At 30.3% G+C, this 12995-nt stretch overlaps 1 protein-coding gene across 1 annotated transcript; it reads left to right on the forward strand.

Annotated features, from left to right (window-relative positions):
* Positions 1 to 7330: 7330 nt before the first annotated feature.
* LOC104765127 (uncharacterized) lies at positions 7331 to 7835 on the forward strand. Its single transcript, XM_010488800.2, has 2 exons — positions 7331 to 7441; positions 7529 to 7835. Exons 1-2 carry the CDS (start codon positions 7342 to 7344, stop codon positions 7579 to 7581), a joined length of 153 nt encoding a protein of 50 aa, XP_010487102.1. The 5' UTR covers positions 7331 to 7341; the 3' UTR covers positions 7582 to 7835.
* Positions 7836 to 12995: the final 5160 nt, after the last annotated feature.

The following is a 12995-nucleotide window of genomic DNA, read 5'->3' on the forward strand; positions in this document are numbered from 1 at the left end:
TTGATTTGATATATATAAATTATTACACATGTATAAAGCTGTGTATATAAAACGTATATCAACCGACAAAAAACAAAACAAAAATGAAAGGCAAGTTGGGGTTGATCGCTTCACTTTTGGTTCTCTCTTTGTTGTCTTTAGTCGAGATGATCTAATTTAATCATTTTCTTGGTCATCCCGTTTGCACAAGATTAAGATCCCAACACGGATTGAAATTCATTTTATTTACATTGTAATTTTTTTATAAAATATATTTATGTGATTGTTTTTAAAAGCTTTTGGATAAAATATTATGCAATAAAATCATATGCCAAATATGACAACTTGAAAAATATACTTATTTTGTAAGTTTTATATTGTTAATGATTCTAGATAAGTACATGTGCTATAACACTGGTTAAATTTTATTTTATACAAAATTTTGTATATTTTCTATTTAAAAATAAAATTTCAATATATTGTATTAGTTTATGTACATGAAGTTATTTCAACAATATATATTCTACTTTATGACTTGAATATCATTATAAGATATAATTTTGTGAATTTGGTTTTTAAAAAGCGAGTTATTATATTATGAGTAATTTAATATATTGTTATACTTTTTGTTTTAATATACTTGTTTTTTTTTTAATTTTTTCATATTATTGGCATTGCTATAAAAAACCAATTTAGAGTGTTTATAGTTTCTAACTTTAATATCAAGTTTCAATATTTTAAAAATATTTCAAAATATTTCAAAATAAATTATTTAAAGTTTCTTATATTATATAAAATTATAAAATTTAACAAAAAAAATATGAAATTGAATTAAATATTCAAATTTTGACCCGTTACTCAGTAAAATTTTTTAATTCAATAGATATTATTTTTAAAGAATAATATTAATAAAAATTGAATATTTTGTAGATTGAATCATTTATATTTGTTTTTAAAAATTCAACTTATAGTATATCCGAAAATAAAACTATCTTTTAATTATAATAAATAATATGATAATTTATTTGTTTCACAAAATAGACTCATATATAAAAATGAGAGGTGAAGTATAATAATAATTAACAAATTAATATGTTAAGTTAGATATCAAAGGATTTTGTTTGATGAATAATTTAATAAAGGAAATTAATATTGTAAGTTAGATGATATCAAATGATTCTTTAGAATATTTTCTTTAAAATTTTTGGCAACAATAAATCCAGACTATACAAATAATATAAAACTTAATCTATAATCTATTTGTAAACAACTTATTAAAATTATATAGTCTACAAAACTCACTGGAAGGAGTTTAACCACCATGTATAAACTCACTGGAAGGATCAACAGTTGTAGTTTCCTACACTTTTTTTTTTGTAGAAGACGAAAGAGGAGAAATGATTCCATTAAAAATACATAGAAGATCCAAACACCAGGGAGTGTGTCAAAGCGTGGAGGCCAAGGCTCATCATCCAGTAGAGGTGCGCCGGAAGCCGGCTGATGTGGTTAGACGGACCAGCCAAGACATACTCGTACATTGTTTTGCTTTTTTAAGATATGAGATTAAAATATTGCATGATTTGTTGTTATTGATGATGAGACCCCTAATGTAAAGGACGGTCCCAATCAGAGGAAAAAAAGTTTTTTTTTCTTTTTTGTTTGACTTGTACATATTTTTATGCTAAGATGCTGATCAAATAGAATAAATATCTTTTTCGTCAAGAATTTTAATATATATCGTTTAACTAAATAGGAAAACTTAGTAAACTTACAAAAGTTTTGAAAGAGAAATTTAAAAATATTGTAGTTAAATATATATTTCTGCGAACAAAAAGAGCGTGCATATATAGTCTAATCATCCCGGATGCATAGCTAGCTATATGTTGACTTATATGATATATCAGTTATAAAGTATATTATGTTTGTATAGATGTCTTCCGACCCGCTACTCGAAAACTTGATTAATAATAAGTTATGATAAACCTTAAGTTTGATTGATATATACCTAATCTATACTCAAACAATGTAAGGTATCACAGGAAAAATGAAGGTCAAGTCATGTTTGATTGCTTCGCTTTTGATTCTCTTTGGTGATTTCGTCATACGTCGTTTTAGCTCAATCATACAAATCCAGTAAGTATTATTGATATTTGTATCGCCCTCTTTCTTATATATGCTAAATGAGAAGCTAATATGTAAAGTAAAAGATATCAAAATTGGTTAGAAGTTGGATAACATTTAGCTACTTCTTTTACATTTATGCATGATACTATGATAGTATATATAATCAATTCACTGTTTTGATACCTGATGGAAATTTTATAGAAGAAGAAACAATAGCAGAAACGATCCACATTCGAAAGATAATGAAGATCGGAACACCTCATAGTAAGTGTAGAAACTAGATTTCCACAATGAATTTGTTTGATGGGAAAACAAATTCAAGGGAGCAATCTTTCAAGAAACTCGATCTGAGCTTAAAATCAGAAAAAAGTTTTAGATCTCTTAGAACTCAAATTAGGGTTTTGCTAACAACAATGAAAAGCTTAAGTTATTGTATTCAATGCTCGATATCTTACAATGAGGGAGTCTCTTCTATATTTATACTTTCCTCTAGATTACATAATATATTAGTTTTCCTTATAACTTGAACTAAAATAAGGAAAGTTGTTTCTTCTCTTCGAGTCGGCCACCGGACGAATTGGAAAGTCGGCTCTCCATCTTCGGGGCTGGGCTTCCTTCTTCCGAACAGGCCTCAAGTAAACATTCAATTGGGTTCTAAACCGGATTCCCGGTTTAGTAACCGAAGTATCTTTCTGGTTTAGATCGGTATGTTGGGGGTGCTAAATCCCGTACCAACAGTAAGTCACCACGTGATCGCAAATGGGGTGGTAGTGACTCGTCACAAGCCGCAGGTCCAAATTCACTATAACGCGATGGCTATACGATTTGTCGCTACATCGTATAATCTCAAATATATGTTCTTTACTTAGTTTATGCAAAGTACAAGATACTTAAGAAAACCCATGGCCGGTTCCTATGTGTTTTTATCATTTTTCAATCCCTAAATGTTGGTTTTTTTTTCCTTTTGGAGTTCCTTCGTACAAGATTTTTTGTCAATGAACCAAGCTGTCACCTAATCTTAAATTATTTACGTAAGAATAATATATTAACCTTGTCTTTTAATTTATACACACTATTGGACGTGTAAATACGCATCTTGTATATTCCATATTTTTTGGAGACGGACGGTTCAAACTTCAAAATCATATGAAATAAATTAATATCATTTCAGTTAATATATATTCGTTCAGTTCTGAATAGTACGTAAACCAATCAATTTGATAGAATGAGAAGAATTTTAAATCTACAATGATTAGCATTGAAAAGTTAATTAGAAAACTTTTAAGTTCTTTTTTCTTTCCTTTCTGTTGTTTACAAAATGCATCACTGGAATTTGAATCCGTTAAGTGACGCAACAACGATAATATCACACAAACCACTAAACCTAAATATAATGAAACTTGCTCACACGTCTTATTGCTAAACACACACATGTATTGTACACCAATCTTTATAACCTACTCCAAAATTTAAGGAAGCAACGCAAAAATAGAAGAAATTATGAAGGGAAAGTTCTGGTTAATTGCTTCTCTTTTGCTCCTCTCGTTGGTGTTATCTTCCAATGCAATTTCCCTTCAGCCATACAAATTCCGAAAATTCAGTGAGTAATATTGATATTCATCATCCGATTTATTCCACATATCTAAAAAGGTTATATATGTTAAACCTAGTTATATAATAAGATATATAATATTTCATTTGTAAACATAATGAAATTATAAGCCAACTTTTTTTTTCTTATTACAGCACACTATGAAATTGATATGTCGTATTTTTTCGGGTATTATTTTATATGTCGTATTTCATAGCTTAGCTTACATGTTACAAGTGTTATAAGGTTCCTCGTAATACTGAAAATAGGTATTTTTCATTTTACATGATTGCTAGTATCAAGTTAATTATCTACTTCACTTTTTTATTACATACACAGAAGAAGATATCAAAACACCGTGTAGTATGTCGCCATCTGCCGGACAAGCGAGTGCCAATCCGCAGACCACGGGCAAAGGAAAACCTAGCTTGTAGAAATATGTCCCCTATAGGCAATGATGGTTAGCTTTTAAAAGTGAACCATATACAAGATATATATATATATATATATATATCCGTGATTTGAAGATATATTTGTGTTCTTGTTTTAATTAGTCAACCATCTGCTTGTTTCTTTTATTGTTCATTTATCCTAATTCTAAAGAGAGAAAAAAATCAAATTAATACAATATAAGGCAAAAAGGCCTATACGCTTTGTTCAGTCGTACAAAACAGCAAAAACAGGAAAAGTAACCCACATGGCACATAAAATCAGTGCTTAATTATCTCTAAAAAGTGTTGAAAGAAATGAGCTTTATACATGTATTTTCCTTACATACTGTTTCTAGTCCGATCCTTATCAATTAAGACCGAGTCTAGTTTCTGTGGTTTTTAAGGTGACCTAGTCTTCTCTAGTTATATCTCTATATTTAATGTTTATTTCTCAGTCTTGTTTCGATCGTATCACATATTTCAAATTCCTTTCACGCGTTATTCGAAACTCATGAAAAAAAAATCTATGAATCACATAAGAAACCATATATATATGGGAACGACTTTGTATTATCAACGATATAAATTAAAGGCTGAATGAAATTCATTCGAAAGCTCCATCTAGTTAGTTAATGAATTATGGTTAAACTTAGTCATATGATTGATTCATATAAATAAGCACATATACGTAAACCTATCACATGTACAATAAAACGAACATCACATAAATAGATTAAATGAAAGGGATGATATGGTTGGCTGCTTTCTTTTTGGTTTTCTCTTTTGTGATTTCATCTTATACGGTTATAGCTTTGCCATACAAATTCCGCAAACTCGGTGAGTAATAGTACACGCCGGATAATATATCTTATATATGATTTGTTCTATATTGTCCTTCTTTATATGACATAATTGATACTGATTTATATATATAGGCGAGCAGATATACACAGGGCCTAGTAGAACACCACCGGCTAGCCAATGTTGCTAGATAGCACATGGCGACAAACGAAGGGACATCTCGTAGATAATTGCCGGTTCAGGGCCATGACTGTTAAACACACCGGTTAGATAAAGAAAAATTACTCTTTGTTCCGTTATACAAAAAAAAACGAAACCGTGGTGTATCTTGTTTAGTTTTTATAGGGTTTATCTCAATTTCCTATGTATAATTCTTTACATTTTTTTCAAATAACAGTTCTTTCGATCCATACCGAATTCCAATTTTGGATCAGCAATATACCATTTTTTATTTGGGTCAATAACAAGACTTTCCTAGCTAGCATATTAACTTTATGGAATTTTAATTCAAAATCAAATTATTTGAACAAAAATAGTTGAAGAGTACATACGTACGTTAATCATATCCGTCGAAGCATAATTAGGATTAAGACCTAGTTACGCATTTTATTTTTATTTTTATTTCAAAGTCCTTTCACGCGCTATTTGAAATTCATTATATCAGATTATAAGTTTTATTCATAACTATCTTTATCACATTTTCCATAACCTATGTTACAAGATAATCTATAAATCACACATAAGAAACTATTTATGAAAAGACTTTGTATTATCAACCATATAAAGTAAGCGATGGATGATATCATTCGAAAGATCCATCTAGTTAGTTAATAATTTACGGTCAAACTTAGTCGCATGTGTGTTTGATTCATATAAAGACACAAATATACATGTAAACCATTTATAACGTACAAAAAGAAGAATATCATCAACACACACAGAGATTAAATGAAGGGGAAGATGTGGTTGGTTGCTTTACTTTTGGTTCTTTCGTTAGTGATTTCATCTTATGCCATTTCAGCTCAGGCCTACAAATTCCGCAAACTTGGTGAGTAATTCATGCCCGAATAATATTTATCATTTGTAGATTTGATTTTCTTCTAATTTTTTTTTTAAATAAAATGTTAAATTATATTCAAAACAAAAATACATTTTTACAACTGGTGCATCGATTCTTTGAGAGTTCTAAAACAGAGTTCATAATAAAATTTAATATCAATATCTGGTATCAGTGGTGGAGCCGGACCAAAAGTTGAGAGGGGTCAGAAGAAAAATTTTTTTTCTAGTAAGATAAAAATGTGAAATTTATAAAGTCAAAATAAAATTTTATTTTTTTAGGGTAAAAATGCAAGTTTTTTGAAAGATCAAAGTATAAATTTTATTTTAATACGGTCAAAATGTAAAATTTGTTGGGGTTAAGATGAAAGTTTTAAATTTAACGAAGTCAAAATACAAAATTTATGGGGATCATTTTGTTATTTATAAATAAAAATATACCAAATTGACTTCTACTTTTTCCGACAGCAACAAAAAACCTTCGCCGCATCTGGACTTTTCTTAGTATTTTTTTGTTAAGTATAGTTATGATCTTTTCATTTTTTTTTAATGGGGTCAGCTGACCCCACTCCTACCTTACTGGCTCCGCCCTTGTCTGGTACAAATGTTAAATTTTGTTCTTCATATATGACTTGTAATTGATATTTAGTATTTATATATATAGGGAGAGTTATAGACACAGGGCCTAGTGGTGTATCACGACCGGCGGACCAATGTTGCTAGGAAGCAAAAGGAGACGAACGTCAAAGGAACTTCTCGTAGAAAAAACACCGTGTTGGTCAGAAAGACCAATTATACATAAATACTATTCTTTGTTCTAGCATTAGAAAAATCCAATGTAAGAAACCAAGAAAATTCTCATCTTAATTTTCGTTGTTAGATGTCTAACACGTCTTTTTGAGATGTTAGTTCGTCCCGGTCTGTTTTGAATTAAATTTTACTTTTGACCCGGCAACATATTCTACTATTGCCATTTAATTTTATTTACATGAATTGAAGTGAGTTTTTGTACATGATTATGTTTCATGCATGGACTTCAAATTCAAAATTAACTGAAAATTAAATGATTGATAAATTGAATTATGCCACTAATATATCATTTTAGTTTATATTAATTTTAATTTTTGTAAGTAGGAATTATAACATATTTATAAAAGAAATCAACAGAAATGATCAACAAAAAGGTTTCCCTTGTCTGTTTGTCTACGTCGAAGACTTGATCTGCTATAGGCCAGAGAGAGCAAGTGGTTTGCACACGCTGCCTCATTCTATACCTCACGGTTTAAAACTGAATTTGGTATAAATACACCTACAACTTCAAGTGTACGTACAACACAGAGGACAAAGATCTAGAAGAAAATGAAGAGAAATTTGTGGTTAATTGCTTTGTTTTTGGCTCTCTATTTGGTGATCTCATCTTATGCAGCTTCAAGTGAGCCATACCAAATCCGAAAACTTTGTAAGTATAGTCCCGATTTTTATCATCCGTTTGCTCCATACACTTTCCTTTATATGACTAACAGTCTAACATCAATTTATCTTGCAGTGATTATAGATGCACGGCCTAGTAAGTCAAGACCGGCACCCCACTGTTGTTAGCAAGGCAATGGCGGGAGAAGGGAGTATCCATGAGAGGAGCTGCCGTTTTATGGTTCGTAGTGTTTAGACTTTGGATGGACTGACATGTAATTTTATAATGTAATCAGACAAAAAAAACAGGGAATCATCAAAATTATTTTAATAGGTTCTTTACTTAAATGAGATACGAATAAAATGTTCTGATGTTATAAAGTACTGTACTCTCTACCTTATAAAGAAATTAAAAATAAAAGTCCATCGTATTTTTTTTTTTACTTTCAAATGCTTTCCTCTATCAAAAACCACCGTTTGTTTATCTGACAAGAGACAAAAATGTTGTCGTTTCTTTTAACAACGTACATATTCATATATATGCAAGAGTGCCAAGTGGTGGTGATATACAACGCTGATACAAGTACAATTGTACAAATATAAATTTATGTAATCGCTTTGCTGCATATCTCTATACTTAGTTTTTTGTTTGGTTGAGCTAAACCCCTTAGAAAGTTTGAACTTCCGCCTTTGATCTCTCTCTAATCCCAGAACTAAAAGGTAAATGTACGCTTGTGAAAAAAGGCACACACTAATTCATCGTCTCCAGGTAGGATCAGACGTCCCATGCATGGTCACTATAAACGTCCCAAAAGGTATCATGCCATACCATTTAATTTGCTCGCTCATCCAATTGGTTCATGACACTTGCAAGTTGCAAGGCTATATCTAACATACAACAAATATGGAGAAAAAGATACAGCAATTTAAAGGAACTGAAGCATATTTCAAAACTGACAAATAAGCGTATGTGATAGATAATTATGCTTTCGAACATGACACCCCGTCTCTAATCTCTATATACTTATTTAAACAACCCTTTAAACAAATAACCCTACTTTGGGTAAGATATAACACAAAAATGTCACTGTATATTAATAACAACTATAATAACAGAATCTTATTATTAAATAGTTCTAACCAGAAAATCGTTACCCTAATTAATAGCAATTAAAAATGACCTATTATATTAAATCGTATTTAGTTACAAATTAGAAACAGTTAATATTAAGATAACATCAGTCCATACGACAAAAGCATTTTATATTTTGTTGACATGATCATAATGCTATTGAACATCGCAAGTGATATATAGCATAAGAATTTCGGATAAGAACTAACATAATTTCACACGACAAAAGTATTTTATATGTTGTTGACTATTTGCATCTTTTAAGTGATAATTAAATTCAAACCAATTTGTAATGCTAATGAACACCATAAGTGATATATAGCATAGGAATTACATGAGTGTATGATTAAACATGAGATTGCATTATGAGATCTGTTTGCATTACCATTACGGTACGTTTTTGGCAAAAAAATTCTTGGTGTCACCATCATTCCGCTAAAAACTGATTCGCAACCCTAACAATATCCTGCAGTATCTCATCAAAATCACAAAATAAGATTTCAATATCAAAACTACAATTCGGCTCTCCACTAATCTATGAACCTGAACCGAGAATATCTTGAATACACAACTACCATATCTACCAAATCGTAAAACCGTTTAAGAACCTGCTGTCAAATATGGGAGCATATATTGAGCATAAAATTAGAAAGTATTCCATATAAGATCTTTTATCTCGAATGATCTTTTCTTGATGATAAGCTTAAACACTTATCCCTTTAAGTTAAAAGTAACCTAAACACTACTTCATTCTCTATATAAACAGACTATTAGCAATATTCTACAAACCATCACCACAAACATGCAACCAGCTATCCTATTATTTTAAGCAAAAGAGTTTCTCAAAGTGAATGGTCTTATGGCTATGAAATTACCTTGCTGATGTCAAACCTTACAAAAGCATGTGGCGAGTTCAAGTTAAGGTCCTCCACATATGCTTCCAAGTACACTACCCAATATGGAGAAACAATGGAGATGGTGTTAGCTGACCACAAAGTAAGTTTTTTTTATAAATACACAAATTATAATAGTTTATTCTCTCATTTAATCACCATCAAACACACAATTTTTTAACGACTATGTTTGTTTTTGTTTTACTATCATAACCAGGGCGCCAAGATTCATGTTTCCATCAAGAAAGGACTTGTGAACAAGATTGAGAGGCAGATAACAAAAGGTGAGTGGAGGGTCATTAAAAATTTTGGACTACTCAGGTGAGAGGCTAGTCCAGGGTTACTAACCATTCGTTTAAGATGGGCTTTGTGAACAACACTCATGTAACCCCATGTGTCTCTCCATCTCTGATGATATGTACCTCACATTGCCCGACTTTCAAAACATCATGGTGGCCGTAGTATTATAAGATTAATTTACAAATGACCTACTTGATGGGATTTATGATGCTGATGTAAGTACCATTTTGCTAGCTGTGGTGTTAGAAGATTAATCATAGATATACTAATATGTCGTATGTGCTGCCAATAATGCAGCTCCAAGCACATATGTGGTGAAGTTATCTAAACTTGATGATTCAAAAGGACAAGGCAACCTATCTCAAATCAGGTAGTTATTTCTTTGATATTATTTATAGACATATATATGAGAAATTTTATATTTTTTTTGGATAAAGTTCAAAGTAAATTTAATTTGTTTAATGTTCAAATTCAGGATTACATGCTTACCAATAGCAGTGAAGCATCTGCTTCTTTTGCTACTCCATCATCAAAGAGCTTTAGAGAAAGCAATGAAGTATACTCAACCAACAAGAAGATTTTCAGGAAGTCAATCACGTTGGGAAAAAAAAGACGACACGCTGATGAGTGTGACGACAATCAAATTGGAAAAAGTTGAGGAGAAGAAGGGAGTGAAGATTGTGAAAGCAGAAAGTGGAAAACAAAATGAGGATCTCCCTTATGAGGAGGACAATGGAGATAGCAAAGATTCAGAATATGTAGGATACTGAATCTAAATGACCTAAATCAAGTAGTAGAATAAGGCTTTAGTTATGTTTGGCTTTCAGTAGTTCCTTTTTTTCTTTTCAATAAACCATTTTCTATGTAATCAAACTCTACAACCTAGGACTTTCAAACTTTCAAGCTTTCAAAAATAATTCAAGGTTTGTATTTTAAGAGATTTCTGGGTTTATGTTTACTTCTCTTTAAGTTGATTTTTGGGAATTTAATATTTTTTTCTTTTTAATTTTAACTTTGTTTAAGAACAAGAACCTAATTATAATGCTAAAAAAAAACACAAGCAAGAAAACCAGAAACAAAAAATATAGATAAGAAGTTATCTTCTTAAAAATATTGACCCGACAATATTGAAGCCCCTTGAACAAGAACTCTTGAAGTCTTGATCTTATTGGCTGCAATATGATTTCTTATATTTTTCAAGGTCTGCTTACTAGCCACCATATCATAGAAGATAAAATCATATGTTTAAAGCTCCTTTTGTAGAGCTGTGAAGTACCAACACACCAAAACCCAAACCGCATATGTCATCATTACAAGAAACTAGAAAACCCCAAAAACAAATATGCATTTGTGAGCTAATTTAATGTACACATTGCAATTATACAATAATAAACTACAATATACTCAATCTCTAGCAATTTATTAGAATCAGACATCAGTTGATACAAGTTAATACAATTTCTATCAAATTTAACGATTTGAAAGATTTCCAATTGAAAATAAAAAACGAAAATTACAGATTGAAAGCTCAATTCGTATTGAACATCTTTAAACTAATTCTTTCAAACATTACATCAGTAAGAATATTGTCGACTAATTATGTCCAAATAATAAACTAACTTGATCTAATTAATGATCCTAAACACACCTCGATTTAGAATCCATCTTGCAATCTCTCATGACCCAACAGCGATGGGTTGATTCTTTGGCACATTTAAGGTTGGACTTTTCGAAAAAGAAATCGATGATTATAAATATGAAGCTGAGATTTCGTCGAATTGCAGAGAGAAGAAGAAGAAAAAATTATTATGTTTGTTTTGCTGGAAAAGAAACAAACAAAAAAAAAATCTTCATCGACAAAAACATGAAGGGATGGATCTTGGACTAGGCCCTTGAAAATGGGCTAAACATACTCAAAAATTATACTTATTGACAACTTTTATTAAATCTATTTTGCACTTCGTGAAAAATTAGGTGATGGTTGGTGAAATTAATACAAAATAACCCTTATAAGTAATTACATTACATGCTAAATCTAATTTATACAGCGTCAATCATATTTACTAATCTTTATATTAAAAAACAATTACTATTATAGGATTCAAAACACCATACAATAATACTATATTATATAAGATATCAAATAATTATAGTAATAGTTATAACCATAATAACCAACAAAAATAATAAAATTGGTTATTTCCCCGCGCACTTAGCGCGGATCATCATCTAGTTTGACCTTATTAAATTAAACATGTTGAAACAACTTCATCGATTAAACAAAGTAAAAAATGCTTACTAATTTTATTTTATAATTAACGTTACTTCCGGGAAGCATTATTTGTTCTAATTTAGTTTGTAATAAACAACTTGACGACCCCACAAAAAAAAAATCTCTCTATATATATATGACCACCATTTAGGTGTTTGCAAAGTCCTTAAATTTTATCAACAAAAAAAAAATGAATTGGAAGTTGGTTTTGCTTACTGGTTGGATTCTCCTCTCGTCTATTACATTAAACCCAACTTTGGCTAAAGTAGCTTATCCATCTCTCACGACAAGTAATTAAGTTTCCACCGCCCGCTTATATATATATATATATTTTTTTTTTCTCAGTTGCTAGTTATTTTTGATCATCTAGAAATATATATATGATAGAGTTATTCAGATTAATTGGTATGTCATGTAAGTTCGTAGTCTGCGAAAAAGGCGTATATATCTTGTTGAATTGATATTTGATATCGATCGATATACTGCTAATAAACTAAACTAGTAACACTCAGTTGTTTTGTGTTGTGTGTATATATAGAAGAAGTGATACAATTTACGATCTATATATACATGTTCTTGATGAAGAAAATAAATAACTATTTGATTAATTAGTTTCATCGTTTATGCATCAAATTATAAAACAGGGAAAGGGAGGATCGGAGATATACAAATCAGCAAAGGAATGAAGATTGGCTTTAGAGGCAGTTTTTCTAAAACTGCTCCTCAAGGAAACGATCCACCAAATCATTTCTGAGTTATATAACATGTTGATCTGTTCTATACATCTTAACTTATGATTTCTGCATATTTGGTAAGTAGTTCTTTGATTATGTGTAATACTCTATGAATAAATTCTTTGATTATGTGTAATACTCTATGAATAAATGAAATGGAACTTCGATATATATAGTTAAATGATTTAATAGTTAACTAAAACTGATCTGTAATTGAGTGACAATGAGATTTTTTGTTACTTTCGTACCAAAATTGATGATCAACATCGGAC

Source organism: Camelina sativa, chromosome 19, assembly GCF_030686135.1.
Source record: "Camelina sativa cultivar CO46 ecotype springtype chromosome 19, ASM3068613v1".
In the NCBI taxonomy this organism is placed as follows: domain Eukaryota; kingdom Viridiplantae; phylum Streptophyta; class Magnoliopsida; order Brassicales; family Brassicaceae; genus Camelina; species Camelina sativa.

Bases quoted from the DNA above. Each gene is read 5' to 3' on its own strand.
- LOC104765127 (XM_010488800.2), top strand. From the start codon at position 7,342: ATGAAGAGAAATTTGTGGTTAATTGCTTTGTTTTTGGCTCTCTATTTG. The intron at 7,442-7,528 runs GTAAGTATAGTC...TTTATCTTGCAG, and splicing joins ATACCAAATCCGAAAACTTT to TGATTATAGATGCACGGCCT.